This window comes from Pleurodeles waltl, chromosome 2_2, assembly GCF_031143425.1.
Source record: "Pleurodeles waltl isolate 20211129_DDA chromosome 2_2, aPleWal1.hap1.20221129, whole genome shotgun sequence".
Classification (NCBI taxonomy): Eukaryota; Metazoa; Chordata; class Amphibia; order Caudata; family Salamandridae; genus Pleurodeles; species Pleurodeles waltl.
The window spans coordinates 8,062,180-8,088,486 of NC_090439.1; the positions used below are offsets into that span (position 1 = coordinate 8,062,180).

At 42.6% G+C, this 26,307-nt stretch overlaps 1 protein-coding gene across 2 annotated transcripts in view; it reads left to right on the top strand.

The window, feature by feature from the left end:
- Window positions 1-26,307, top strand: part of ZNF407 (zinc finger protein 407) — a 1,574,765-nt gene that overhangs the window by 226,636 nt on the left and 1,321,822 nt on the right. For both annotated transcript variants that reach the window (XM_069219421.1, XM_069219420.1), the window contains one exon: window positions 2,857-2,971. In XM_069219421.1, the coding sequence (XP_069075522.1) occupies window positions 2,857-2,971 (115 nt within the window). The remainder of the gene's footprint in view (window positions 1-2,856; window positions 2,972-26,307) is intronic.

Genomic DNA, 26,307 nt, shown 5'->3' on the forward strand with positions numbered 1-26,307 from the left:
GGGTTTCCAGTGAATATTTAGCCGAAAGTACACCCGCAGAAAAAAATCATCAAAATGTTTTCATGCAATTTTCTATTCCAGCGGTGTTTTCACAAGAAAATGAAAGTGGAACATTTTGAAGAGAAAATGTAAATTAATGTTCTCCCATTGAAATTTACAAGCTGGGGAGCAGTGACACATTTGCGTTAGAAGAACAAAACACAAATTTAAAAAATATAACACCAAAAAGGAACTGCAATGACATAGACTTTTACTGGAAAGGGGAGGAGGTGTAGAGGCAGATTGTGATAAGAATGCTCTCATCATAGGGGAGCACTCCGCTTCTCGCCTCTCAGCCCTTCATTTTTTCTTATTTTGTCTGTTTTTAACAAAACACAGTACATAACAATGTGGAGAAAATTGAATTAACGGATAATTGTCCCCTCCCCTCATCCCTCCCACAGAACGTCAAGCCACGTCCATTGTTGTTAATGCACATCATTCCCTTACACAATACGTTCATTTCATATCCCTCCAATAAGTGCTTTACCTATCGTTTTTACAGCCCTGACACATAACATTCCATTAAATCTCACTTCCTTCAGTCTATTGTTACCCCACGTATCCCCCAATCAACTAGATCTGTGAGTGCCTGTTATTCTCTCTCCTTCCTAGGACGGTTTGTAGTCAGATGGTACATCAAAGATGTCTGGATCAAGTCGTTTGTATCTGATTTCTTTGTTTTTTGGTTTCCTCTTTCTTCACATTCTGCTTGTGCCCGTTTTATCTAGCCATTGAGGGGCTACTCCCCAGAAACGGTTTGGGGAAAAAACACTAAGTGAACACTGTTGTTGATTGCAGCAACGACACTTCTGCTTAGGGGAATGTGTAAAGCAGAAGTGGATAAGAACGATTACCAGTGGACAAGCTGCTTTGATGAACCAGATAAGTAGATATAAGAGCGACCCTGTAGTGGAAGAGGAGCGATGAACGTTTAGCATAATCTATATAAGAGCACAAGTAAGGAATGCTAATGTGATTATTTAATTATCTCTGTCAAAGTCTCTGAAACCTTTTACATTCTAAATTCCAACACCCCCTCCAGTATTTTCATTAAATTATAGTCCGTCCGTATATTTGGAGGGCTGCCACGATTTTTGGGGGACCGGCTGAGGTCCATTTTGATTATTTCCGCACAGAAGAAAGTAGGTAGAGAGCAAACACAAACTGCTCTTCATACCAACGCGTTCCTTCACTCGAGGCTTGTATTAATTGGTATAGTTAGGCCTGCGGAGAGTAAGCTTGAAGTTCTGACAGTGGCTTTTGCTTTAGTTTTGAAAAAAGGCGCGAGTAATTTGACCTTTACATTTTTACTTTATTTGCACTAGTCACTTTATAGAATGCAGCAACCATTTGAAATGTCAGCAAATTAATGATTCATTTAGTTTTATCAGCACCATTTAAATAAACTGTGTCCTGCCCAGTGATTGATCGAGTGTGATTGCTGCTAGCTCCAGCTTCAACCTGATTTTGACATTTAAACATATAAAGATGACTAGATATGACCATTCAGGTGCTAAATATATTTTACATCTACTTTTAACAGCACAGATGAAAGTATTAAGAGATCTGGTCTCATTGTCATTGAACTGTGAAATATTCAACCTTGTCTGCCCATGCTTAATACTGTTGACTTTTTTATTTCCATTGAAAGATTAAAATTAAATGCTTCACTTTTCATCAGCTTTTGGGAGTTGAATTGAAATTTAAGAGACTACATTTTTTTACAGAGCTAGAAAATTCTGTTTTCAAGGGCACCGCAAAGAGGTCCATTGATCAAATTTGATATACTGTAACGTTTTCTTATCACAGCGCTTTATGTACGTTTATTGAAGCTCGTATATATCTCATTTTGCACAGTGCTCAAGATCCATTTTAAAAACATACCCTAAACATAATGCAGAGCCTCTACAACCATCCTGTGCTCATTTCAAGGTGCAGTATTTGTTAATTTAGAAATATTGGTTTTGAAACCTCCGGAGGAAGAGACCTGTTCTTTGAAGCCCGGCAGTTTTTGTACCTGCTAATTTAACAGCAGTGAGATATTACATGCAGCCTTACGCTCTGTGTTTTTTCTTTTTTCAGGTGTCCCCCAACTTCATATTTTCACAGTGCATGTGTATGTGACTACAACGGATAGCCCCGATAGCTAACAGACCAGTAATATTAAAGTTAATTAAAAATAGGATCACTTTTGTACTAAATAATTCGCGATGTAATCAAGCCCCTACGGTATAACAATGTTCTTAACTCTGGCCCACACTGGACATTCGGTGATTGTTTTTACCACTCGACAGAGCATTTATTCATGTGATAAGGTGTAAACACATAATATTATCTTCACAAACACAGGCAGACCTTTTCTAAAATCGCAGCCCTCCCGGGTCATTGCAAACTGTACACTGAGATAACTGAGCGAGTTAAAATAGAATTTTAGAAGTAGTATAACAGACCTCTAAAAAGGCACGAGTTCAAACGTGTTTTACTTTTCTTCGGTATCTTGCCCAGCTGCAGAAAACATTGTGTTTTCTTTAGACTCTTACTGCCTGCACAAGTATGTTCTGATAGTAAACTGGATGTGCCAGTAAGGATCTAATTGAAATCGGTTTCAGACAGCCGAAGATCTTCGAGATTTATTTTGAAAATTCAGTTTAGTGCCCATATCTCTACATATGGGGCAGAGCATCAACTCCAAATACATGTGCAAATGCTGTTTCTTTTTAAGAATTGCCCTTGTTATTCTCGCAAAGCTTCTTGCATTTCGGTTGTGAATAGTCTGCTATTTACAATTCAACTCGTTTTATAAATTTCACTTAGGATCAAAGCCATTCAAGTGCAAGATCTGCCACTTTGCAACCGCTCAATTAGGAGATGCCAGGAACCATGTCAAGAGGCACCTTGGAATGAGGGAATACAAGTGTCATGTCTGTGGGTGAGTAAATTGCTGCGGCCTCTATTATACTAAGTAGAAGATGACTGCAGGATACGCATTGCTTTGGCGTCCAAACTGGTGACTAGAGCGCAAATGGCGAGCATTATGCATGCATATCCTGCTTCCCATTGTTATGGTAAATTCCTTAAATACAGTTATGACATGCTTCTCCTGCTTCCAATCCTGCATGGAAGATGAACAATTTTATAGGCTACAAGGTCAATTTGAACCTGTAATCTGTAAATTGGCTAAATTATAGGATGTTCATTCACTTTGCGAGGGAGAACTGTAAATTCCATTTAAAGACATCAAAAATATATAATATGGCTTTAAGTATATGTGTGTGTGCATGGACGTATGTTTGTGCCATGCTTTTGTAATTTTAGGTCCATTAGCTTGTCTCTGTGCTGCTGAGTGTTGTTATGCATTCAAGAAACAAAACCAAAGATTGTGATTCAAGCAATTCAATCTTAAATATTGCACATGTGGGATGTGCACATTTTTTCCTTCAGATGTTAGTGTTTTATGTCTTTGTTTTTTTTCCCCGCTTCTTCGAACATTTTTGTTTTCCTTCTTTGCTTAATGAGTATTTCTTCCAAGGAATAATTTGTAATGTTTAATTGTCCTTCAAATGCGTTGCGTTTAATGGAATACACTGAGCCAATTTAATGCAAAACTAATTAATTTCAGAGTATTGTTTAAAAAGGTTTTAAAATGTCATGGCACATATGGTATATCATCTGCACTGAAAGTTGGATTTTAATATCCCATTTCTGATTAAAAATATATTTTAACGGTATTATGCCAGGGAAATTAACTAATATATGCATCTTTTAAAACGCTTTACTCAAACCTGTATAACCTGCTGCAGAGGTCTTTCGGCTAATGCAAAACATAGCTCCGGTTCAATTACAAAGCGCATAATTTGCAGCTAAATGTAAAGGGTAATTTTCAAGTTGTAATTTGGATTGCATTTCTTTTTGTTGCTGCAAAACACGAGAGAGTTTTGCATTGTCTATGACGAGTGAAGTAGAACATACAATACTGTTTAATCCATCGTCTCATATTTGTAATTTCCACTGTACAAGGATTTTGGTGAGTAGGGCAATTGAATAAATATGTGTTTAAATGGGAACTTCAAATGTTATTGAACAGGAGATTCTGAATATTTTTTTAGTCCTTTTGGAAGCTGCAAATGTTTCCAAATTTAATGTTAGACGCTGAGCAATCTTCTAAAGCCTCCACCGCACAATGTAGTCGGTAAGAAGAAAGTGTCACTTCATTTCACGATTTGATAAAAAGAAAGGACTGAACAGCTAAGTTTTTTTTCTATGTTACTTTTTTACCTATTTATTTAAATTCATAGGCATTTGACCAGTGAAAATTTGGAATTTCCGTCACTGTTCCCCGTGACATCTCATCTTTGGTTTCCATTCAGTTATATTTTACTCTCGCAGAACATGCCTGTGCGCAGATTAGTATGAAGCGAGGCATTTTTAGTTTGTATGTAATATACAACTTTCTATTTAAATTTGCAGTTTTATTTTTGTACAAGTTGCATTTTGATGTTTGCAGCTGTTACTTAATTGGGTAATCAAAAATCAGACAGTATATTGGCAGCTAAAGAAGCAGCGTTTAAGCTAATAATTTGGTATCTATCTTACAGTATAGTTGTTCCTTGATTATTTTACATGCAGCACTAAAGCTCCTTTGTTACAACTTCCCATTGATCATTTCTTTCTTTCAATGTGATGCGGGGCAGCGCCACCAGCCATGGCCCAGAGCCTAGATGATAACCTGCAGAGTGCCCTTGGTAGAGATTCATTATTGCTTTTAGGAGGAGGCACTCCTTCTTCAACCTAGCATTCCTCTCACCTTCTCACCTCCAATCGTTGGAACGCAGCTGTGTGTTTGTTCATCACTGGGTAGCTTAAGACAAGTGTGCAAAGGTCTGGTTTGATTATGTTTAGATAAGGGACATAGTGTGCAAGGCTAATAATATGAACAAAGTGAAAGACTCTGATTGGTTACAAAGCTTCTAATATTACTATAAATATATCTGTTAGGAGTCAGTGTTTATGCTTTCTCTTTGCCAAGACTTTCCTATACCATTAGCATAGTTGTAGGAGCCATTATCCTGTCATAATGTTCTCCTCTACTGACAGTACCATTTAAGGTTGCATTCATTCTTAACAGGAGGGGTGGACCACTGTGTTACATAAACCTTAAGGGAAATTAAATACTTTTGCAGCAATAAATAGAAGATTGGTAAATAGAGCAATTTACTTTGCGACTCGTTTTGACTCCCAAATCTGTGTAGGCCAAGAATTGCCATTTCCTTATGTCTTCTTAAATCTGTCTTAATATCACAATCTGCGACCTTTTAGACATGCTTTCCATTTGAATAGCAAATTAGCAAACGTGAAGAAAATTTAATAGTTCGTTTTTTTCTTCAGAATCTGTAGGAAATGGGAAATGAATAATATATTGATTTTATTCTTCTCTTTCCAGTCCACCTCAGTCGAAGGTTGATATTTTATCTCTTGCAATAGAGGTATAAACTAATCATAGAGACATCAGCTAAGAAAATTGTTGTGTATTGGTGTTACATGGCCCCTTTGCTGGACCTGTATGCGTAGAACGATGCTAAGAACGTACTTGGAACTATGTAGCAGTCTGTTTAACCAGTACCATTGAAAATGGTAGACATAGTTATTCTTCTGATACGGGGATAGATTTAAATCCATGAGGGTGTTTTCTGAACCGTTTGTTCAGTGTCGCCATCCATGCTGTAAGCTCGCACTTCCTGATTTCCCACAGTGGTGGTGGTACATCTGTTTGGACATGTTGGTCATGTAATACACACGAAATGAAGATCGAAGTCTCTGATTCATCGCTGAATCAAGTTCAGCGCTACAAAACACCGACACAAGATTTGTCAGTCTTCTCTATCAGCGGTCATAAACTTTCCTAATGAGGGTCTTTCTTGTGGTTTATGGGCTATGTCTGAGCGCATACACAAGCCTTAATCTCTCTGCACAGACTAGTTGCTTTTGTGATGTGCACATCTGAAATAAGACCGTGCATTAATAATATGCAGTAAACCGACTTTTTCTAGGTAATAGGCAGAGCCAAAAATGGTTTTATTTTCCAAGCACAGCCTCAAAATCTTAAAATAAAGATTTTTTTTAATTTGTTTATTTAGTTATTTATTTTAAACTGTGGAAGGCACTGCTGTGTAGTTAGAGTTAGGACTTAGTTTCCATAAGAATTTTTATTTATTTTTTGCTCTGCTACTGACTTTGGCACAGTTTGATGAATCTTCCCTAAACTTTTCTCCCAAAAAATGTTCATCCTTCTCGAGGAAAGTTTTGGCTTGATCAGTCAAGCTGGGCACAAGAAAATGGAGATGTTCCAAAATGTGTTTTCCTCAAGCCGTTTCCTGTAGGAATTTTAGACTATGCTACAGCCAAAATGACTAAACAGAATTTCACCAGATTTGTCCGAAAGTAGATCTTTACCAAAAAAGCATGCGTGTTGTTATTTGATGAAAATCTACGTAGCGGCTTGAGGGAAAATAAGCTTAAAATCTATAGATAACTAGTGAAGTGCTACTGCCAATGGAATACCAAGGGGAAAAAAACAACAAATTAAGCACTCTGATTAGCTGGTTTAGTGGGACTGGCCCCAGTTCCGCAAGACCGATCACTGCGGTTGGCAGGCCACAATTTGAAGAGATTGTTGTGAATGCAATTTTAGGACTCGGGACTTGGTACATGTGTCCCGAAAATTAAAATAAAACAACATATTAGGGGCAAGGAAGGAGTCCCCTGACCCTCTGGCCCTTGGGGGTCTACAGGGCATAAAAATGTTGTTTTTTGTACTTTTGCAATTATTGTGGGACCAAAAAAGGAAAAAAGTTGACTGGGTGTCTGTGGGGTGTTGCACAACCATTGGGGGTGGGTTGCAGCCTGTCTGTGGGGTGTTAGATTAAAGATCACACACTGCTGGAGTAGACCACTTGTGAGGAGCTGGACGGTTGGCGCTGTGCTCATCCTCACAAGGCAAAATACAGTGAGCAATTGGGCACGAGCTAGGGGGCTTGGGCTGCTACACAGGGCCCAACCACCCTTTGCTCACAAAGTCGGGTCCTGGGAAAGGTAGATATGGTAATAAAATCTTACGGCACATCAAAAAACGCCCTTGAATTTCACTAAAAAGGTAAAGGTTAAAGTGACGATATATAGGTAAATATTTGAGTTCAAAATAAAATTTTAAGCTACAAAAAAACACTTTTATATTTAACTGAAGTCAATGTATCTTGCGCTGTTACTGTGCACTGGTTATGGTCTCACAAATTACATCGCTCATGGCCTCTTCTAAGATATCATTGATAGCATCATTGATAGCATCACTGATTGCATCAGAAATCCATAGTTACATCAATGTGCATGGCAAGAAACATTATCCTATTCACTGTCTGCAAGAGAAACAAAGTGCTAAAAAGGCTATTAAGAAATGTTAGCTCAAGAGGCCTCAGGTAGTCAGGGTTGCTCCAGCCCCCTATCCCAGTGCTGCGCAGGGTAGCAGGATTTTCCTAGCATGAAAGATCCCTATGACTAATGTAATTGTTGGCTAACATTAGAAAAGGTCTGGAGTGACCCCACTTCTATCTGATGTGGTGTCTATAATGCTACTGTTAAAGATTTCGGATGATTTGAAAAAGAAATGAGTAATAAAGTGAGGGTCAGCACAGGACTCGTTTAGCACCTCAGGGTGCAAGTGTCCAACATTTCTGAGCAGTTAACCCTTTCCCAAAGTATTTTGTCTTTCACGGTCTTTCGGGTACGACTTTCCCCCACCACATCAGAGCCTCTTCATCTCTTCTCGAGTTCTGCAAGAAGCTGAAAAGTTGGCTCGATTAACCTCACCAAGAGAAAGTTCCCTGCTACCTGCAGAGTGCCTGGATAACCTCATGGATGATTAGTGCACTGTATGAATACAGATAACATGACAACATAACTATGTTTCACTCTCAGTGTAATGGTGTCTGACCTTCCTAAATATGATTCAGCCAACAGTCTAGCGTCAAGACTATCAATAGCTGTAATGGAGTTACATTCACTTTTAGCCAACGAATGTAAATAAAATATATAATAGACGTTAAAAGAAAATTCTCACACCAGGATAAATTAGTAATCTTAATAGTTGAATCATTATTGAAAGATCCGTAAAATGCTTTGGAAATGGGTAACTGATCTTTTCACTTTGCAGAATGAAACTTCATAAAAATCACAAGCCTCACTTCTCTCTTTAAAATCCTGCTTCCATTTTTGGTCTCCTATAATATTTCTGAATGATGCACTGTAGTTGTTCTGCGGACCCACCTACTGGCTTGACAGTCTAACTACTCTGCCCCATCACTTGACGCTGTATGTGCTCCAGGATTTAAATGACTGTAATTTCAGCAATACAGCTCAGCACAGTGGTCAGAGTCGGAGCGAACACTTCCACCGTAAAGCTGAGCAAAATCCGAAATCTACTTGTGGTTGTTTTCCTCCCAAATACATAAATCGTTCTCAGTAGTAAATGCAGTATGTAGTATTGGAGAATTCTTCTGCACCATGCCAGTAGAGTGGGTCTTCCCTCTGCACTCATTCCCACACTCATCCTGAGCTCTGCATCGTCACATCTATGCCTCACAGAATACCACGGGACACTTGCTGAATGTTGAGTCTGTCCTTTCTTTTTACATAAGAAGTGAACCCCGCCGAGATACATTTCATAGTTAAAGCCAGGGCCACCGGAATTATGAGACTGTGCAGCTGTGGCATTTTTTTGGGATAATAATATATTTGCCACATAATCAATCATCTGCCACATAATCTGCTGGTGTAAAAAAAAAAAAAAAGTTTCTAGATCAAACGGATCAAAAGTTAATAAAAACTCAGCTACAGGTTTTGCTGCGCAGTGGAAGGCCCTTTGCAAAGGTTGACTGGTAACATTTCTGTTGCATATTGTTATATTTGTCAGTTAAAGCGGTACTAATGAGGTACAACCAATGTCCAGACAGTGGTACCAAGTGTAAAAATGGTAAAATAATGAAGTAATTGTATCAAAAAATGTGGCACATAATTGGCTTTTTCTTGCCGCATAACATTCTCAACCCTGCCACATATTTTAGCTCTCCTCTGCTGCATAATTCCAGGGTCCCCTCTTATAGCTGGTTGTCAAATAAACCCCTTAGTGGGTGCTTCATTTTTTTTCAATTCATGACAAGGTGATTTAGAAATGTATATATTAATATGTATTTCATGATGCAAGGCTACATACTAGCCTTGTATGCTATCAGCGTAACTTACTTTGCATTTTAAACAATTTAACTGAACAATGTAATCTTATGTTTCATCAATCTTTCGAAATTGTAACATATTTGGGAAGCGTTAGATGACAAACCCTTAAAAATGCATTCCATGCTTAATGAAAACGTTTTGTGCAGATAATGTTTCAGTTTTATTTGAAGGATGTGTATGTACCTTTGAACTTAAAAGAGGTGGTTTAGGAAGTTGAGTAGTTTAGGAAGTTGCTAGAGATTGTTGTTTTGAAACATCAAGAACAACAATATATCAAAGGCACTGACAAAGTCAGTTCATTATTATTGATGTCTAAAAAATCTTGGTAAAACTTAGTGAGGTCCTTAGCTAGTGAGAATCAGCAGCTCATGCTAAGTTTTAATTATTTCTAAATATTACTGAGTTGATCTTCTGATAGAACTAAGCTTTGAGATGTTAAGCGATCGTCCTCCAACTCTAATTCTTTAATTTTGTCACTAAAGACGTTCTGTTCTCCTTGCCCGTCTTGCATTTCTGAACTGCCTGGTTTGTTATACTTTCTTAGCCCATGTTCATTTTGGTTTCTCTTGCTATTGAAGTTGTGCAGATCGAATGTTTGAAGCGTTGGAAGAACAAGAAGGCACTGACCCCTACATATCAATGCTATAATGTCCAGGCTTATTTTTACAATGAGCGATCAAGCAGTCCGATTTTGGTAAAAGAAAGCAAACACAACGTATTTTCAATAAAAAAAAATATATATTACATATGTGCGTTCTTCAAATAAAAGGTTTGTTCCAAAGAAGGGACTTTTCATGGATGTGAACTTACATATTTCATGGTTCTTGCTCTTTCCTTACCCAACCAGTTCTTGAATAGTAAGTGGGTAGTTAGCCATCTTTGCATTATTTTTTGGTTTGTAGGTGCTAGGTCACTTGGAGCAGGAACATTTCTCTTACAGCTTGCCAGCAGGAAACCTTAGGAAAGAAAAGCACGCTGGCCCAACTTACATCAAAATACTTTTTATACATTTCATGTACAGTAATTGTTGTAAAATACCAACTTACGTTTGCCCTTCAAGTCTTTCAAGAGATGTGAAGCCTTGAGGTGTTTGAGAGGAGGAGAGCAGTAAGATGACTATGTTGAACATTACCATGCGGAAAATAACAAAACGTGCATTTGATCAATCCGATTAAAAGCGCAGCCAACTTAATGTGATGGAATGATAGCAGTGAAATTCCACACTTTTCAATGTTGCTCAGATTTTAGAGATGATTGAGGAGTACTTTCCTACTATGTGTATTTGGACCAAAAAATAATACCAAAAATGTCTGGTTTGTTCAATAACTGAAGTTCACAATTGTGTTGACAGACCAAGCTTTGCTATGGAAGCAATGAAGTATTGGCTGCAATTGAAATATATGCAAAACATGCAAAAAATAAGAAAATAAAAGGTAGTATATTCAGGGAAGATGCATCAAAAATAATTTATTAATCTAATTGATATTTTAAAAGTAGAGACTATCTTGAACGATAGCAACCAGAATCCTGGTTCAAAATGATTCACATGTTTACAGGAATGGATTGGATGTTAGCAAATATCAAGAACAATTTTGACCTTTCAAAAACTAAACAGACTGAGCACCAGATTTGTACATTAAGCAGTGATGAGCTCAGCCACTAGTGTTCACTCATACTACACAATGGAACAACACAAATACTTGCCTGCAACATCACTCATGGCCTGTTCTAAGATATCATTGTTAACATCACTGATGGCATCTGAATATTTAACTGAAGTATAACCATATCTTGTGCTGTTGCCATGCACTGCTTATGGTTTCACTTATTACATCACTTGTGGCCTCTTCTAAGATATCATTGATAACATCTTGATGCATTGTCAGTGGACTTGAGGTCGTAGGTGCTATTTCTCATAGTCACTACATTCTGACCTGTGGCCCAGTGTACTAAGATACTGGCTGCAAATTGCATAGCACCAATTTGTGGCTAGTCTTTATTTTTACATTATCACCGAGGTACTGATGCTGCTTTCCGAATGCATATGAGGAGCAGGTGGTGATCACCCAACACAATTCGATCCCTAGGTCGTAGGACCCGATTTACAAATTTGCTAACAAGTTTCTATCTCCTCTGAGATGACGGTAGCAGACCAGTGGTTTGCAGATGCAATTGTGGCCATAAATTATTGATACATACCATTGTCGCTCACAATTAGGAGGAGACCGCCCCCTCATGTACCCTTCTAATTGCAATTAAATGGATCGTTAAACTCATTTGGTGAGTCTGAAATGCTTTTCCGACCTGTCAACTGGATTTAGTACATTGCACATAACACTTTTGCGTTCCCAAGCTCTGTTTTGCAAATTGTAGGGTTTGCAAATGTAAAAAGGTTAATTACACGGCCCCTTAGTCCTTAGATTGTACTGTTGTGAGGCTGAGACATGGGTATGGAGTTCAGTGCGCCCTAATGGTTGAGTGAGCTAGTGGCTTCTCCTGTTGGATAGCTACTGCATGTCCGGTTTGGAATAGTTTTGTTTTTCCCCATAGTTTGTCAGAGTGAACCTGTCGTCTATATTTCTTCTTTGTTGCGGATCTTTTACACAAGCATTGGAACCGAGTGACAGTACTTCTTGATGAAGTCTTCTACCTTCAACTGCGAAGCTAAGAAGGGTCTAACCTTAATTGCTGCAACAGCTTTCCCTGCAGTCTGCAGTGCAGGCATTTGCTAGATGTAATTCTTGCACATTATGCAAAATAAAGTTAAATCTATTAGAATTTTTAAATTTCGTTTCTCTCAAGTATATTTATTGATCAACACATTTACATTAATTAATCATAACATTATCATTGTGCATCATGTGCAGGTGCGTTAGGAACTTTGCTCTGTTAACAGTTCTGAGGTAACAAAAAGAAATCTGCCTCAGTCAGATTCACTTATTTTAACCAAATTACATAAATATAACTTTCACCCATATCGAAAAAACACGATTCTCACCAATCAATCCTGCTGTGTTGAAAAATGAGGAAACTACATGAGAGGTAGCTCTTCTACATAATTGAATAGCGCTGTAGACAGTAGTCCGGGGCCTCGTTTAAAGATTGTTGTATTTAAATCACTATGGTCTGAGCTGGAGCACGAACAAGCTAATTCTGTAACCTTAAGGAAAACTGCCCAATCTAATCAGTGAGAAAACCAACTATCTATTTGGTCTAGCACATACTCACTATCCCTGCAGCCTTTAAAGTCCTTCTTTGGCTCCAGTCGCATAGCTTCTTGTCTTCAGTGTCCTCGCCAACATGGCCTTTGAGGAGGATGCTCCAATTTACCTCAAGAAAGTCAACCATCTTTTCACAGCTGCTGACTTTTCTGAAGATGAAATTCAAATCCGGCACTCAAACGCTCAATACCCTGACATTCTTCCCACTGCGCATGCGCTTTAAACTGACAGTGAAGTTCTGCACAGCAGGGAAGTTGGTTCTAGTCCTGTCCGCGTACTTGCTAACACCATCATACAGACTAGGACAGTGGTTCCCAACCTGTGGTCCTGGGACCCCTGGGGTTCCGCAAAGCCTTCTCAGGGGGTCCGCAACTGCTTAAAAAATTCAAAAATATTTACAAATATTGACAAATTAGGTCCCAATCATACAGTAATGACTCAGTGGGGGTCCCCGGATTCCAATGATGATTCAGTGGGGGTCCCTGGGTTCCATTAATGATAAAATGGGGGTCCACAGAAGTCAAAAGGTTGGGAACCACTGGACTAGGATTCTACCGCTTTTTATTCGTCTTCCTGTCTAGCAGCCTCTCAAAGTGCTTGAGAACACCCTCTAGGGTCTTTTAAGACTTACAAATAAACAAAATATACTCGCACATAGCCTGTCCCTACAAGAAAAATTTGGTTCGTGGAGTTAGACATTTTTACTATTTTTAGTTAGTGATTTTTTGTTTTACAAAAATCGTTCCTACATGATTTAATTCCCTGCATCATAGTGTTGCTATTGTCGAAACCTTTCAGCTAGTTGTGTTCCTTGAGGGAGAGAATGCAGCAAACAGAGTTCCTAGGAAATGAAAACCTATGAATCAACTTTTTTCTCCTTTGCTATGACCGGTTTATGATATGGTTCAAGTAGTCAGCTCTACTGCTAGGATGACAGTAATCCCTGTTGCCCAATCCGACACACTAATGTTGACTTCGTTATTTTGAGAGGTTTCCACCAGCCTGTATGTAGGACCACAGAAAAATCTACTGAAACACAAATCGGTATGGTACGTTGCACATCTGCACCATTGTTTGTCAGACAATTCTTCCTGTTAAACAACTTCACACTTTTATAAAACGACCATCGTGCGAAATTTCAATTTAATACGTAGTTTGCCACGAGCTTGTTCCTGTATTGTTTATGTATTATGCAGTTCTAACCAATGTTCTTAAAGTATTTTGATTTTTCGGTTTTCTTATATTCCTCTAAAATATAAACAGCGGCATTCAAAAACATCCTATCAGTTTCGGAGCTTTTGTTACATATGTTACTTTCTTAATTGAATCTAATTGTCACCTTCTGTGTAAAACTCGAGTGATTATTCTGAGATGTCAATTGCTGAACTCTGCGAGAATAATTAAGTGAAAGGAAACCAACTGCCTCAAAGGTATAAGTGTTGAATTCGTGGTTACTTGAGAAATGACTCTGTTCGAGAACACTTAATAGAAATTAGAGCAACAATTGCAATTTTCCAGCACGGAGCATGGCTAAAAAACATTGCGTTTGATACTCTGCCTCTTCAGAAAGTCTCACTGCCCATTTTAAGTTTATCCTGAAAGCTTGTGTGTGTGTGTGGTTTTTAGGGGTGTGGATGGGGTAGACTTTGGTGTAACTTATCCCACATCCGCGGAGTATGGTGTGGCAGTGATGGCGCATATGCTTACTTTGTGCTGGTGGTTCAAAATTGTTGACACTGCAGTGGTGAAAACTGGTTCCATTTTTGGGGACCGGGTTTACATTTTTCAGTGTCAGGCTTAGGCCCAGACAAGGCAGAAAAGGGAATATGAGGAGAAACAAAAAAGATATGAAAACTGTGAGATGGGGTAAAAAATGAGGATGAAAAAGATCCTACAAAAATAAGGTAAGGATACAGTGTGGGGTGATTGAAGAAGAAACCATGAGGTGGAATCGGGACTCGACAGCCTTGATATTCAGCAACCACAGCATTCGGCTGTATCCGTGGTTGGTTCCTTAAAAACCAGAAAGTTGGACCCATGCACTTTTTTTAATACAAATTATGCTCTGGTTGATGCTCCTGCTTTGGCGGACTTAAGTTGTAACATCACGGTCATTCCTTTCCGTTACAATGATTTTTCACTTTAAAGGGTTTCGGAAGGTTCATATGTAACTGGCAGTCTCATTGTGCTAGTTACGTTTAAATATTTACTCCCACTTCGAATCACTTTACTCATGTCTGTGAGTGAGAAGGGCGAACTACTTTGAAATACAAACATCTAGGTTCCCTGTAGGCATGCTGTGCACCTTGTGGCAATGAAAGAAATGTTCTAGAATCCCAGTCAAAGTTACCCATTTGCAGCTTCAGTACTGCTTAGTTAGGAAACTTAAAAAAATGAAAGTAAGAGGTAGAGCAAAACTCTTGTTGTGCCGCACTATGTAGTTTTACTGCTTCAAGGGATCTCTTGTGTGGATGATTATAATGTCACTTTCTGACCTTTGAGCTTGTATAATTTTAAATCATTGCTCCATAACGTGTCATAGAATGTCTGTACCGGGCAATTAAATGACATAAAATAATAGACCAAATTATTACCTGTCATGTTTTCAACAACAAGTTACTCTTAATCATGATGTACTTTAGGCACTTCACTGGAAGCCAACTCCAGGCTGAGTAGGAAATACATTAGATTATTTGAAGCTCCAATGATAAGTAATTTATTTGTGTTGATGTTCAAACATGCAGAGTTTTATACAGTACAAACACATTTTAGAGCCTCCCTGACCCAAACCATAGCCTAAACGCAGGTAAACATAAGTGCCTAAATATAATATGAGAGACTGGCAATATTTAAAAAAAATTGTTTAAAGAGGTGTGTAGGCAGCAGGAAGAGAATTAAACAAGGCCTGGTCGCTGGCATATCACACCAGTTTAATAGGATGTTAGCCAATGTGTTTGGCACTGCTATGGCTGTTGGGTGACTCTAATACCAAAGACCAAGGCTGCTTTATGCCACACAGGTCTACCAGACACAAGATACAGAGACTGTAAAATGCTATCACGATGGCCGCTCAGCTGCCATCAGCAGCTGTTGTCCTAATAGACTTTGAAAAAGCTTTTCATTGTCGTTACTGGTCATACATGCTTTCTGTGATGAGCATCTTGACTTAAAGTCTAAATATCTGTTACATCAAGCTCCTTTACAATACTCTAAAGGACCAGGTCAAAGCAGACAGGGTTCTGTTGACACCTTTTACCTAGTATTAGACAGGGTTGTCCACTGTTGCCCTTACTCTTTACATTGGCAGTGCAGCTCCTGGCGCAACATCTCTTGACAACCACATAAAGAGATGGTCTGAAACTTATGAAGACAGAGTCTCCTTATATGCAGATGACCAGTTATACATGGTTGTGCCGGATATCTCCTGGCCAATCATCATGGACACTGTAGACACCTTTGGAAAGCACTTGGGTTTAGCACAAGACCAGATTGTTCTCCATTGACTGCTCTGACCAGTCAACAGCATGGGCACTCTGGGCAGAGCCGAGGATAGCAAGCGCAAGGTACAGATATTTAGAATTTCAAATATGCGGCAATGGCTAGATCAGCCAACTTTACACCTTTGCTCAACACTAATGAAACAACACTCAACACTAGTCCACATTGCCTTTGTCTCTACTAGGACGTGTTGCATTTACCAAAATTATTACCCTCCTGAAAATATGGTGCATCGTGCAATATGCAATCGTGGAATAGCCATGGTGGACACAGCATCGTACTACTCAGCGCCACAACTCCTTGTTTTAATTGATTGTATGTATGGCCTGGTGGATGACCTGGCCTACTGATTCGAGCGTTGGGTAATGGTTAAAAAATCCTGCATATGTTACATCTGTGGGGAAAACCACCACCGCCCCTGTGACCCCGGCAGCATTGAAGGCTTTGAAAGCTTGGAGAGAATCACCTGCATGTCTCCATTGGTAGGGTAGGCTCACTCTACTGCTTCAAGTCATTGCCCTTAAGGGATTCTGAGTTTGGGACTCCTTAGGCATAATATCTCTTGGTCATGTTACTGGTAACAACAGCTTAAAGATATTTGAGGGGCTGCAAATTGAAATTGAATTAGAAAAGTCCCCGTTCGGCAGGTACGTACACCTGAGGAATGCAGTCATATCTGCCTGCGAACGTCAATTTGCCATGGTAAAATCCACTGGAGGCTAAACTGCTTGTGTACCACCTACCTGAGCGAGGTCATGTGTTGACTGTATACAAGACACTGGTCATTAACACTCCAGACTCCTGTCCCATAGTGAGGGGAATAATGAAAACGTGACATGAGTCAACCTGATGACTGGAGTGGGCAGTGGTCTTGATGGGCCCGAGGAATTTGCGATCTCAGTTTGATCCCACCTGACTCAATTTAAATACTTGCAACACATATATCTGATGCTGCACCGGCGCTGTCAGATGAATGGAACTGTTAATCCTTGTCTAGTCCGTTGCAGTGCAGGAGAGGGTGACTTTTTGCAAGCAGTTTGGAGCTGTAAGATACCCAATTCTTTTTGGAACACCATACAAGACTTTCTGGGCAGGCCTCTGTGTCAGCCCCTAGACCTTACTTCCAAAATGGCCCTACTTAACATTGTTGATTGTGAAGGGTTCGTATATGCAGAACACACTGCTGCTGCTGCTGGGTTTTGTGATATGTAAAAGAGACATTGCTCACCAGTGAAGACAGCCTCCCCCCCACCAATGGGGGCTCTGTGGAGGGCAACCCAGGCCCGGTGCTGCATACTGGAAAAAGCAATCTGTGTGGCTCAGGGGTGCCCACAGACGCACAAGAGGTTATAAGGTGGTTGGATACGATTTAGCAGTGGAATTTTTAAGGTGTCATACAGTTGATTTATGTTTAGGTTGTACTATTTATTATATTTATAATAGTAATGGGATTGGCTGGAATGGAAACACTTAAGACTTAAAGATTCAGACAACATTGTGAATGTTGTGATAAAGATGAGCACATTGTTACTATTGGGTGTATTGTGGAGTTATATTCTTCTAGTAGCCAAAACACAAATAGAAATATATATATATTTTTTAAATAAATAGCTTACATGCCTTTGTATTAGATGATTGTGAGCCAGTCCTGTTGATTATCGCACTGCAGAAGCCAGAAATATTCAGGTTACCAAAGCCACTAAGCTAACCTATCGGACGGAGTTATCCATATTCATATTTCTTTCAACCTGAGTAAATTTAGCTGTTAGCAGTCCTAGATGTTGGAACCATTTAATTTATTTAATATGTCACGTGCTGGTTTGCGCCAAGAATGCCACTTTGTTTCAAAATTGAAGGTAAAGCCTTTTTTGTTACTTCTCAAGCTGAGTCATCAGTTGTTTACTGGGCAAACCCCTGGGAAGCTGCCAGTATTTATTCAACACCAGCTTTATAGTTACAAGAAGGCTTCTTAACTGGTGCCCTGTCCTTTGTTGCGAGGTTGTTGGTCCCTCAAGTCCCAAGAAGGTTGTGAAAGACTCTTTGCAAAGGTTCATGTTTAACTTGCTTTGAAATGATGAACAGTTTGGTTGGTTTCTCAGATTAGGGTTTAATTTGCACGTTTATAAATTGTCCATTTAGAATTCCGATAGTTCACCATTTCTGCACCTTTCGAGTAAATCTAGTGTGAGCAATTACATTGTCTTTATTTAAGTATGTGATTAGGTGTATAGAGAGGTAGTAAATGTTGCAAGTAATTTGGGCTAGAACCCCTTGCTCCCCTGAGATTTGAAAATCCTGCAGAGAAGTTTGGATATAATTCTGAGTCACTTTGAGAGATGAGGTGATGTGATTGGTTCTCTTGAGGGCAAAGTATAAACCTTGTTTCTTGGTTTTATATCTTTTGTAGTTTGAGGATGGTTTTCTTCTGTGTTTCAGAGTTATAAGAGAGGACCTTTGCCATGGTAAGTTCAGTCCCGTCTCGTGGCATAACTAGAGATAAAGGAGGATATTTCTATTTGAAAGTTAGTACTAACTGTTGAGCTGTGCATATCTAAACAGATGATCAGACAGTCTAGTGGGCTTCAGAAAATAAGGTGTAAATAAAGCCTGATATGGCTTCAAACCAGCTGGGAGTCAGACTAACCAAGATGTCCACTGATGAAGTGGAGAGCAGAAACACTTCAGAAATTAGTGGAATAATTATGGGTAAAAATTAGGCGATGGAGGCGTGGCGAAGGCAACCAAGATGAAGTTCACAGTTTAGGATGGCTCCCGACCTTCTCTGTTATCCTCCACCATCCTTGCCAACCTACCCACAACGCCCCCCCTCAGGCACTCTTCGGTGTTGAGATCCGGTGGCGTCATTCCGCTCAAATTGGTGGTCCACCGGCCACCGCAATTGACTGTGATAACACAGAAGGCTTGAGAGACCTATGAGGAAATCCCCATGCCTGATCCAAACTGAATTGTAGGACACATCGGCCCTGTCTGGAAAGGCATACTTGGGCCTAGATGGTCTGTGACAATGGGACAGAGGTAGGTGGCAGGTGGGCTGACATGCGCGTGCCCCCCCCACTGCGTGCTCCCAAGTGACTGGACAGGTCCGCCATTGTGTGGGCCCAAGATCTTAGTCCCTCCCGCACACTCACAAACCTGAAATGGAGATGGGAATTCTGGCCTGGTGGGTCCCGGGATGCAAGCGACCCAGCCCTGGCAAGACACTTGACCCAATGGGACATGCAGGAGTGCCTCATGACTTGTGGTGGAGGTGGCGGGGGCCTGGTGAGTGGATTCACGGGGCCTGCCTGTTCCGGAGACCTGGTCACCCACAGTTGACGTGACAGTGACTGCTCCTGGGCCCTTGGAGTCCCATTGGTTTGGCAACTTGTGAGAGCTTGCCTGACTGGCGGTGCTGCAGCAGGCTCACCTGGATATTCCCTTAAGCCACACTTGTCTGCTGTACCTGTGGACCAGTTCTATCAACACTAACACCCAGGCCGCATCCCAGAGTCTGGGACCACCAACCTTTGTGCTCCCATCCATTATGCAAAGCGGGCTGAGGCCCTGGCTGTTCGTGCTGCCCCCAGGGGTAAGCGAGCCAAGGTGCACCTATATTCACCCAGAATCCCTCTGAACTTGATAGGCCACAACTGCCATGGGAGAGACAACCCCCAGTTGCCTGTGCAGAAACAAACCAAGGTGGACCAATATACAACAGCGGCCTCAAGCAACACAGGACCCCCCCCCCCGAACTCACCGACACAGCGGAATCTTGAACCATCTGTCCTTTCCACTGTTCTCCAGGCAGCCAAGACTCGAGATCAGTGGTGGTAACCAAGGAAGGCGAGTTTAAGGTCGATATTTCACTCAGCCAAGACATCAACAATGTCCGAACACCATGTATCTTTAGTGGAAGGTGATGTGGTTATCCTTAAAAAGCAGGTCTCTAAGCTGCTCCCCTCTATGGTGAAGCTACTCTCCTCTATAGTGGTACTGGAAGAGCATGCCAAAGATGCTGAAATGGATCACATATGAAAACCTTGGTCTCGTAAGGTGCCAGAAGGGCTCAGGGGCTTCCAATACAGAGAGGTTCCTGGAACAATGGCCGATATTCTGGGTCCTTGAGTACAAATTGTCGCCATGCTTTGTAGTGGCGCGGACCCATTGAACCTTAGCTCAGAGGGTCCCTCCGCACACACTGAACTCCTGGATACCTAATTATTGAAACAGGGATGCCATCCTCAGAGAAACATCATAAACAACCCGACCTCCAATTTCAGGACTCTTGTATCATGATCTTCTCAGAATACACAGGCGGTTGAACAGCATAAGCAATCCTTTGATGAGATAAAGCAAAAACTCTGAGCCCTCAACCTTCAGTGCATTTTTATTTTTCAAGTGAAACTGAAAGTGATCTTTAACTCCAAAACCCACTGCTTTGAGACACCCCAGCAGGCCTAGGAGTGGGTGATAGAGAGAAGAGAACTCTGCCGACTTGATGAAACTGGAGACACTGAAGCAAGAGCCCCATGGAGTTCTCTCCTCTCTGATCCAAAGCCACAGAGGATGAAGCGAATGAGATCCCACAAGATACATGCACACGCTTGCAAACGCCCAGACTCTTCTGGCTCTGAGGTAGAGCACGCAGCTGCCGGTGGAGACAAGCAGACTGAATTAAATGCATAAACCCCCAACTCTTGGGTTCCTAGGTTGAAACTCTGCTGGCCCACCCTTATGATCGAACTAACCACAGCTGCTTCATGGTGGTACTGAATCATCCTCCCTAGGAGAGCTGTGCCAGCCTAAAATATATCAGGAAAGTGCTTAAGTACTTGGCAAGCCATCCTGCAATGGAGGAGGACCCCATCTTATGCCTAAGTTTGTTTTTATTGTGAATTATTTTATGACCAATATCTGATAGAGACTTATAGTTGCAGATTCCTTACCTTAGAATTTCCCCCAGGTGTCAGACTGGATCCGGAGATTTTTCTTTGAGCTATACCCTTGCTAGGTAGGTGATGTCGGTCGACTATGATGGCGTAGTTGGCTTCGTAGTCGCCATGATGACATTGGGAGTAGTACATAGATGCCACCTCAGCGCAGTGAAGTCAAATATTTTCTTTCCGCGCCATGCGCTGATCCAGAGAGAGCTACTCTGGTCTCTTTTTGACCGATTTTGTCCCTTTCGTCAAATTTTGTGTGTTTTTTGGTGTGTTGATGATTGCCGAAGACTGGGTTGAAGCCGTACGAGGACTGTTACTGCATGATGTCGGTGACTCTTCCTCATCGGGTTAGTTTGTGGTGGCTGGAGTACGACCACGACCTAAAGTCGTGCTCCGAATGCCAGGCCATGCACCCAAAGGCCTTGAGGGAGAGTTCTCTCATGGGGCCCTGGCGCTCGACTCCGGGTAGGTCCTGGTCTAACTGGAAAGGAAGGTCTCGAGACCGTTCGCAGAGCCACCACCACTCGTCTTCCTCCAAATCTTCGGGTACAGGTAAGAAAAAGGAGTCTAAGCAGTCCCATCGCACTTCGACTTCGCCCGTCGCTCGACTGATGCGACGCGGGAGGAGTGTCGGCGCCAATGCCTCAGTCCTCGGAGCCTGTTCCGGGTCCGCTCTGCGCTTCCAAGAGTTTCCGGGAGCCAGAGCGACCCCCGCCCAACTTAGAGTTCTGTGAGGCCATGCGCCTCTTTTTTGGGCGGACCGACCCCGATACTGCGCCTTTGGGCCCAAGGGGTTCAGCTGAGGGGCCTTTGGGTTCTGCACCGGTGGCTTTCACTCTGGCCACCGAGGTCTGCACGCAGGTCCGCACAAACGCCGGTTGCACCACTGAGACCTTCCCCGGGGCCAGGTCGATTGTCGACACTCCTGACGTCGGTAGTGCCGACTATCGACGTCGACCCAATCCATATCCCAGACGACCCGGAGTGGCATCGGCCAACGCCGCCTCTTTCTTCGATGGGGCCTACTCAATCCAGGTCGGTTTTGGACCCTTTTTCCAATGGGTACAAATTCGGGGAAGGATTGGAGGGATCCCTGGACCCTTATGCATACCAGGATGACCCATCTTTGGACTGGGCACAGGAATTGGGTGAGGCCAGTGGACTGGACACTTCTCCAGATGCAGGCATGCTGTCTCCTCATACCGTGGCTATGGCGAAGGGAGAGATTCATGCTATGGTGATCAGTATGGGGGGCTGAGGTCCTTGGCCTTGAGCTACCTCCTGTAGAGGTCAGGTCCAACCTCCTGACAGAGGTGTTTCAACCAGGTACTTCCATATCTGAGCCCTTTTACCATTCCATGAAGCCCTCACCGATGTCCTTTTGGGTACTTGGTCCAAACCCAACACAGGGGCTCCTGTGAATGAGACTATGCCACGCCGCCATCAGCCTGCCCGAACGACCCTAAATTCCTGTCCCAACACCCCACACCTGAGAGTCTTGTCATCCAGGCTTCCTCTTCCTCAGGCGCATTCCCTTCCGCACCCCCGGATAGGGAACCAAAAAGGCTAGAACAATTTGGGAAGAAGATGTTTTCTCCCTCAGTCTCAAGCTGCGGTCTGTGAACACCGCATGCCTTTTGGGCCGCTATACCCACTCTTTGTGGTATACGGTTGCGCAAGTTCTGTCGCAGATACCAGAGGATGCCCGTGCTATCGTCTCCCCAGCTGTCAACGATTGGAGAGATGTGGCGAAGTTCACGATCCGATGTGGGCTGGACACAACCGACTCTCTGGGAAGATCGGTTGCTACGACAGTGGCCTTGAGATGCCATGCCTGGTTGCGTACCTCTGGTTTTTCAGGGGATGTCCAACAGTCTGTCATGGACATGCCCTTTGATGGCTCCCGTCTCTTTGGAGACAAAGCGGACTCGGCCTTGGAGAGTTTCAAGGATTCCCGTGCTACAGCTCGGTCCCTTGGTCTTTCCGCTGCCCCTCACCCCCCAGCAGTCCTCTTTTCGCCCCTTTCGTGGCCACAGAATGGGCTCCCTGTTGCGTCCCACACCCAGCCACCGTGCCACCTATGCTGTTCAGCCGCTGCATGGCCGGGGACGCGGAATCCCACGTGGGAGTGGGACAGGGAACCAGAGGTCTGCAGAGTCCACCTCTGCCCCCGCTGCAGCCTGCAAACCCCCCTAGTCCATCCCCTCCCTCCGATCCAGTTGGGGGCAGGATTCGCCATCACCTGCCCCACTGGGAATCCATCACTACGGACTCCCTCCCTTTCGAATCTGCCCCACCAGCCATGCCGCCATCACTCAGCCAACTCCCGCAGGATCATTTGACACTTCTCTGCCAGGAAGTTGTAGCTCTCTTGGCCAAGAGAGTTATAGAGAAGATCCCTATGCCAGAAGTAGGTTGTGGTTGTTTTTCCTGCGGCTTTCTGGGGCCGATAAAGGACAAGGGCTTACATCCTATCACCCTCTCCCTTCCCTAACCAGATCTATCTATAGCGACAGATGCGTTGCTCTTGGGTTGGGGCGGCCACATGGGAGAGGCGGAGATCATAGGCCTCTGGTCTCTGGCGGAGTCTGAGATCCATATCCGTCTTCTGGAGCTCCTGGTGATCAGGCTTGCGTTGAAGGAATTTCTTCCCTCTCTCAAAGGGAAGGTTGTGCAGGTTTTCATGGACAATACTACTGCCATGTGGTACTGCAAGAAACAGGACAGAGTAGGGTCCTGGACCCTTTGTCAGGAGGCACTACGTCTCTGGACATGACTGGAACATCAGGGCATTACTCTGGTGGTTCAACATTTGGCGTGTTCCCTCAGTGCCAGAGTGGACAAACTCAGCTGTCAATGCACAGCCGATCACGAATGGTGTCTCCATCCAGAGGTGGCGCAAGGCCTTTTTCAGCAGTGGGGAGAGCCTTGGTTAGATCTGTTTGCCTCCGCAGAGAATGCACAATGTCAGATGTTTTGCGTGTCGGAGTTTCCAGTGCGGCACTCGCTCGGAGAAGCTTTTCATCTTGAATGGAACTCTGGCCTCCTTTCCGCCTATACCACTTCTGCCAGAGTTCTCAAGAAGATCAGGAACAACCGGGCCCAAGTCGTCTTGGTGGCTCCGGATTGGGCACGGAGAGTATGGTATCCAGAGCAATTGAGTATGGCCATCGATCCTCCACTCTGACTGCCTCTTCGAGCAAATCTTCTGTCGCAGCAGCAGGGGACGGTTGTCCACCCGAACCTGTACAATCTCTGCCTTCATGTTTTGAGATTGAGCGGCACCAGTTGATGACTTTTCATCTTCCACCCAAAGTCTGTGATGTTATCTTGGCAGCCACGCGTCCCTCCACCAAAACGGTATACACCTGTCGTTGGCATAAATTTGTGGCATGGTGCACCAACAAATCTGTTGATCCCCTCTGCCCCTCTATCTGAGGTTCTTTTGTTCATTCTTTCTTTGGCCCAGCAGGGCTCTGCTTTGGGCACCCTTAAAGGGTATTTATCTTTCTTAGGGAACCTGATCAGCCCTCACTCTTTAAATCTCCTATTGTGAGTAGATTCCTGAAAGGTCTCACCCATTTATTTCCTCCAACTCCATTTATCATGCCTCCTTACTTATTTAGTGTATACTCCCTTTGAACCGATGCACAATTGTCCCTTATGGCTCCTCACCTTCAAGCCTGTCCTTCTTGTTGCCATCACTGCTGCTCGCAGGGTGAGTGAGCTTGAGGCCCTTTTGTTCAAACCTCCATTCTTGTCTGTGCACCTTGACAAAGTGGTGTTGCGTACTAAGGCTTCCTTTCTTCCCCAGTCCATCACCCTGCCTACTTTTTACATCCCCCCACAAACTTCCCATGAGGAGGAGAGACTCCACCGTCTGGACCCAAAAAGCGCATTGGTGTTCTATCTGAATCGATTTCCAGTTGGATGATCAACTCTGTCCGGTATGTGGATGCAAAGAAAGGGAAGGCAGTGCAAAAACGTACAATCTCTCGATGGGTACTTCTTTGCATCAAGATGTGCTACGCTTTGACCAAGAAGCAACCCCTGAGGGCTTGCACTCTCATTCTACCAGAGCGACTGCTGCTTCCACTGCGTTAGCATGCGGAGTTCCTGTCCCTGATATCTTCCAGGCAGCTACGTGTGCGTCCCTGCATACGTTTGCTAAACACTACTGCCTGGACAGTCACGTCTGTCGAGATGGCTTCTTTGGTTGTTAGGTGCTGCAGCACTTTCTAGTATGATCTTGGTTCGCAGCCCACCTCCAAGGATGGCATTGCTTGGGTATCTATTCTAAGGTAAGGAATCTGCAACTAGAAGTCTCTATCAGATGCCTCAGCCATTTGAGTGTACCACAAAAAATGCGCTTCTCTCATGTAAGACCTATTTTGTGCTGCATCAAATGTAAAAAAACACACTGTTTCTTTTCAACCATGAGAGAACCTGCCTGAAACTGTCTCAGAACAGTAGCTTCTATTTTCATTCTAAGGAACAAAGGAATGCCCCACAACGGTGCTCCTCCATTCCCATCGAGACACCACTCCACCCTGATCTGCCTATACTACTGTCAAACATACAATAATTGAGCTAGGTAAGAAGGCTTTTGTCACAGCAAACACAGGTAGTTGAGCTCTTCAGGTTAAAAGAATAGTAACATTTCAGGCCGTCGATAACGTGGGATGCAGGTTAAAGGGAATATCTCAGTCATTTGTTTTCTAATTTTGGTAACCTCTTCTCAGAAATAAAGAAGGATTTCTGATTCTGGAGAAATATTTGTCTTTGGTTGATGCCTAAAGCTGAAAATATTATTAAGTACCTCAATGTTTAGTTTTATTTCAGTGTCTTCCATGTTGCCTAGAAAAACCTTTCATTACAACATTTGATCACTATGTAACCTTTTGTTGGTGTAAATATGCTAGACTGAAGTTATGTGGCACATTGGAAGGAGGAGGGTATAATCCTCCTGAATTTGAATGTTTTATCTAGGAGCAGTGCTCCGTTTCTTTGGCAAGTTAATATTCCAGAGTCCAGTCGTTTTTTCCTCAACATCATGGCTCAGGAGCAAGGCTTGAATGTTTACCTAGTAAAAGTTCAGAGTCCCAATTGTTTCTAAAAGACTAGATTTATTATATCGAGGGTGCCGTGTCAAGGATAGTTCCAGTGGTTGACACAAATTATATATCTAAATGAAATAGGGACCACCTGCCCCTCACTCTCATAGGCGCTCATTAGGATAGTAAGTAAAGGGATAGGCAAAGGTATGTTCATTTATATTGTTTCTATGGTGCGCACTATATTCCTTAGTTGCTTCTAGACAT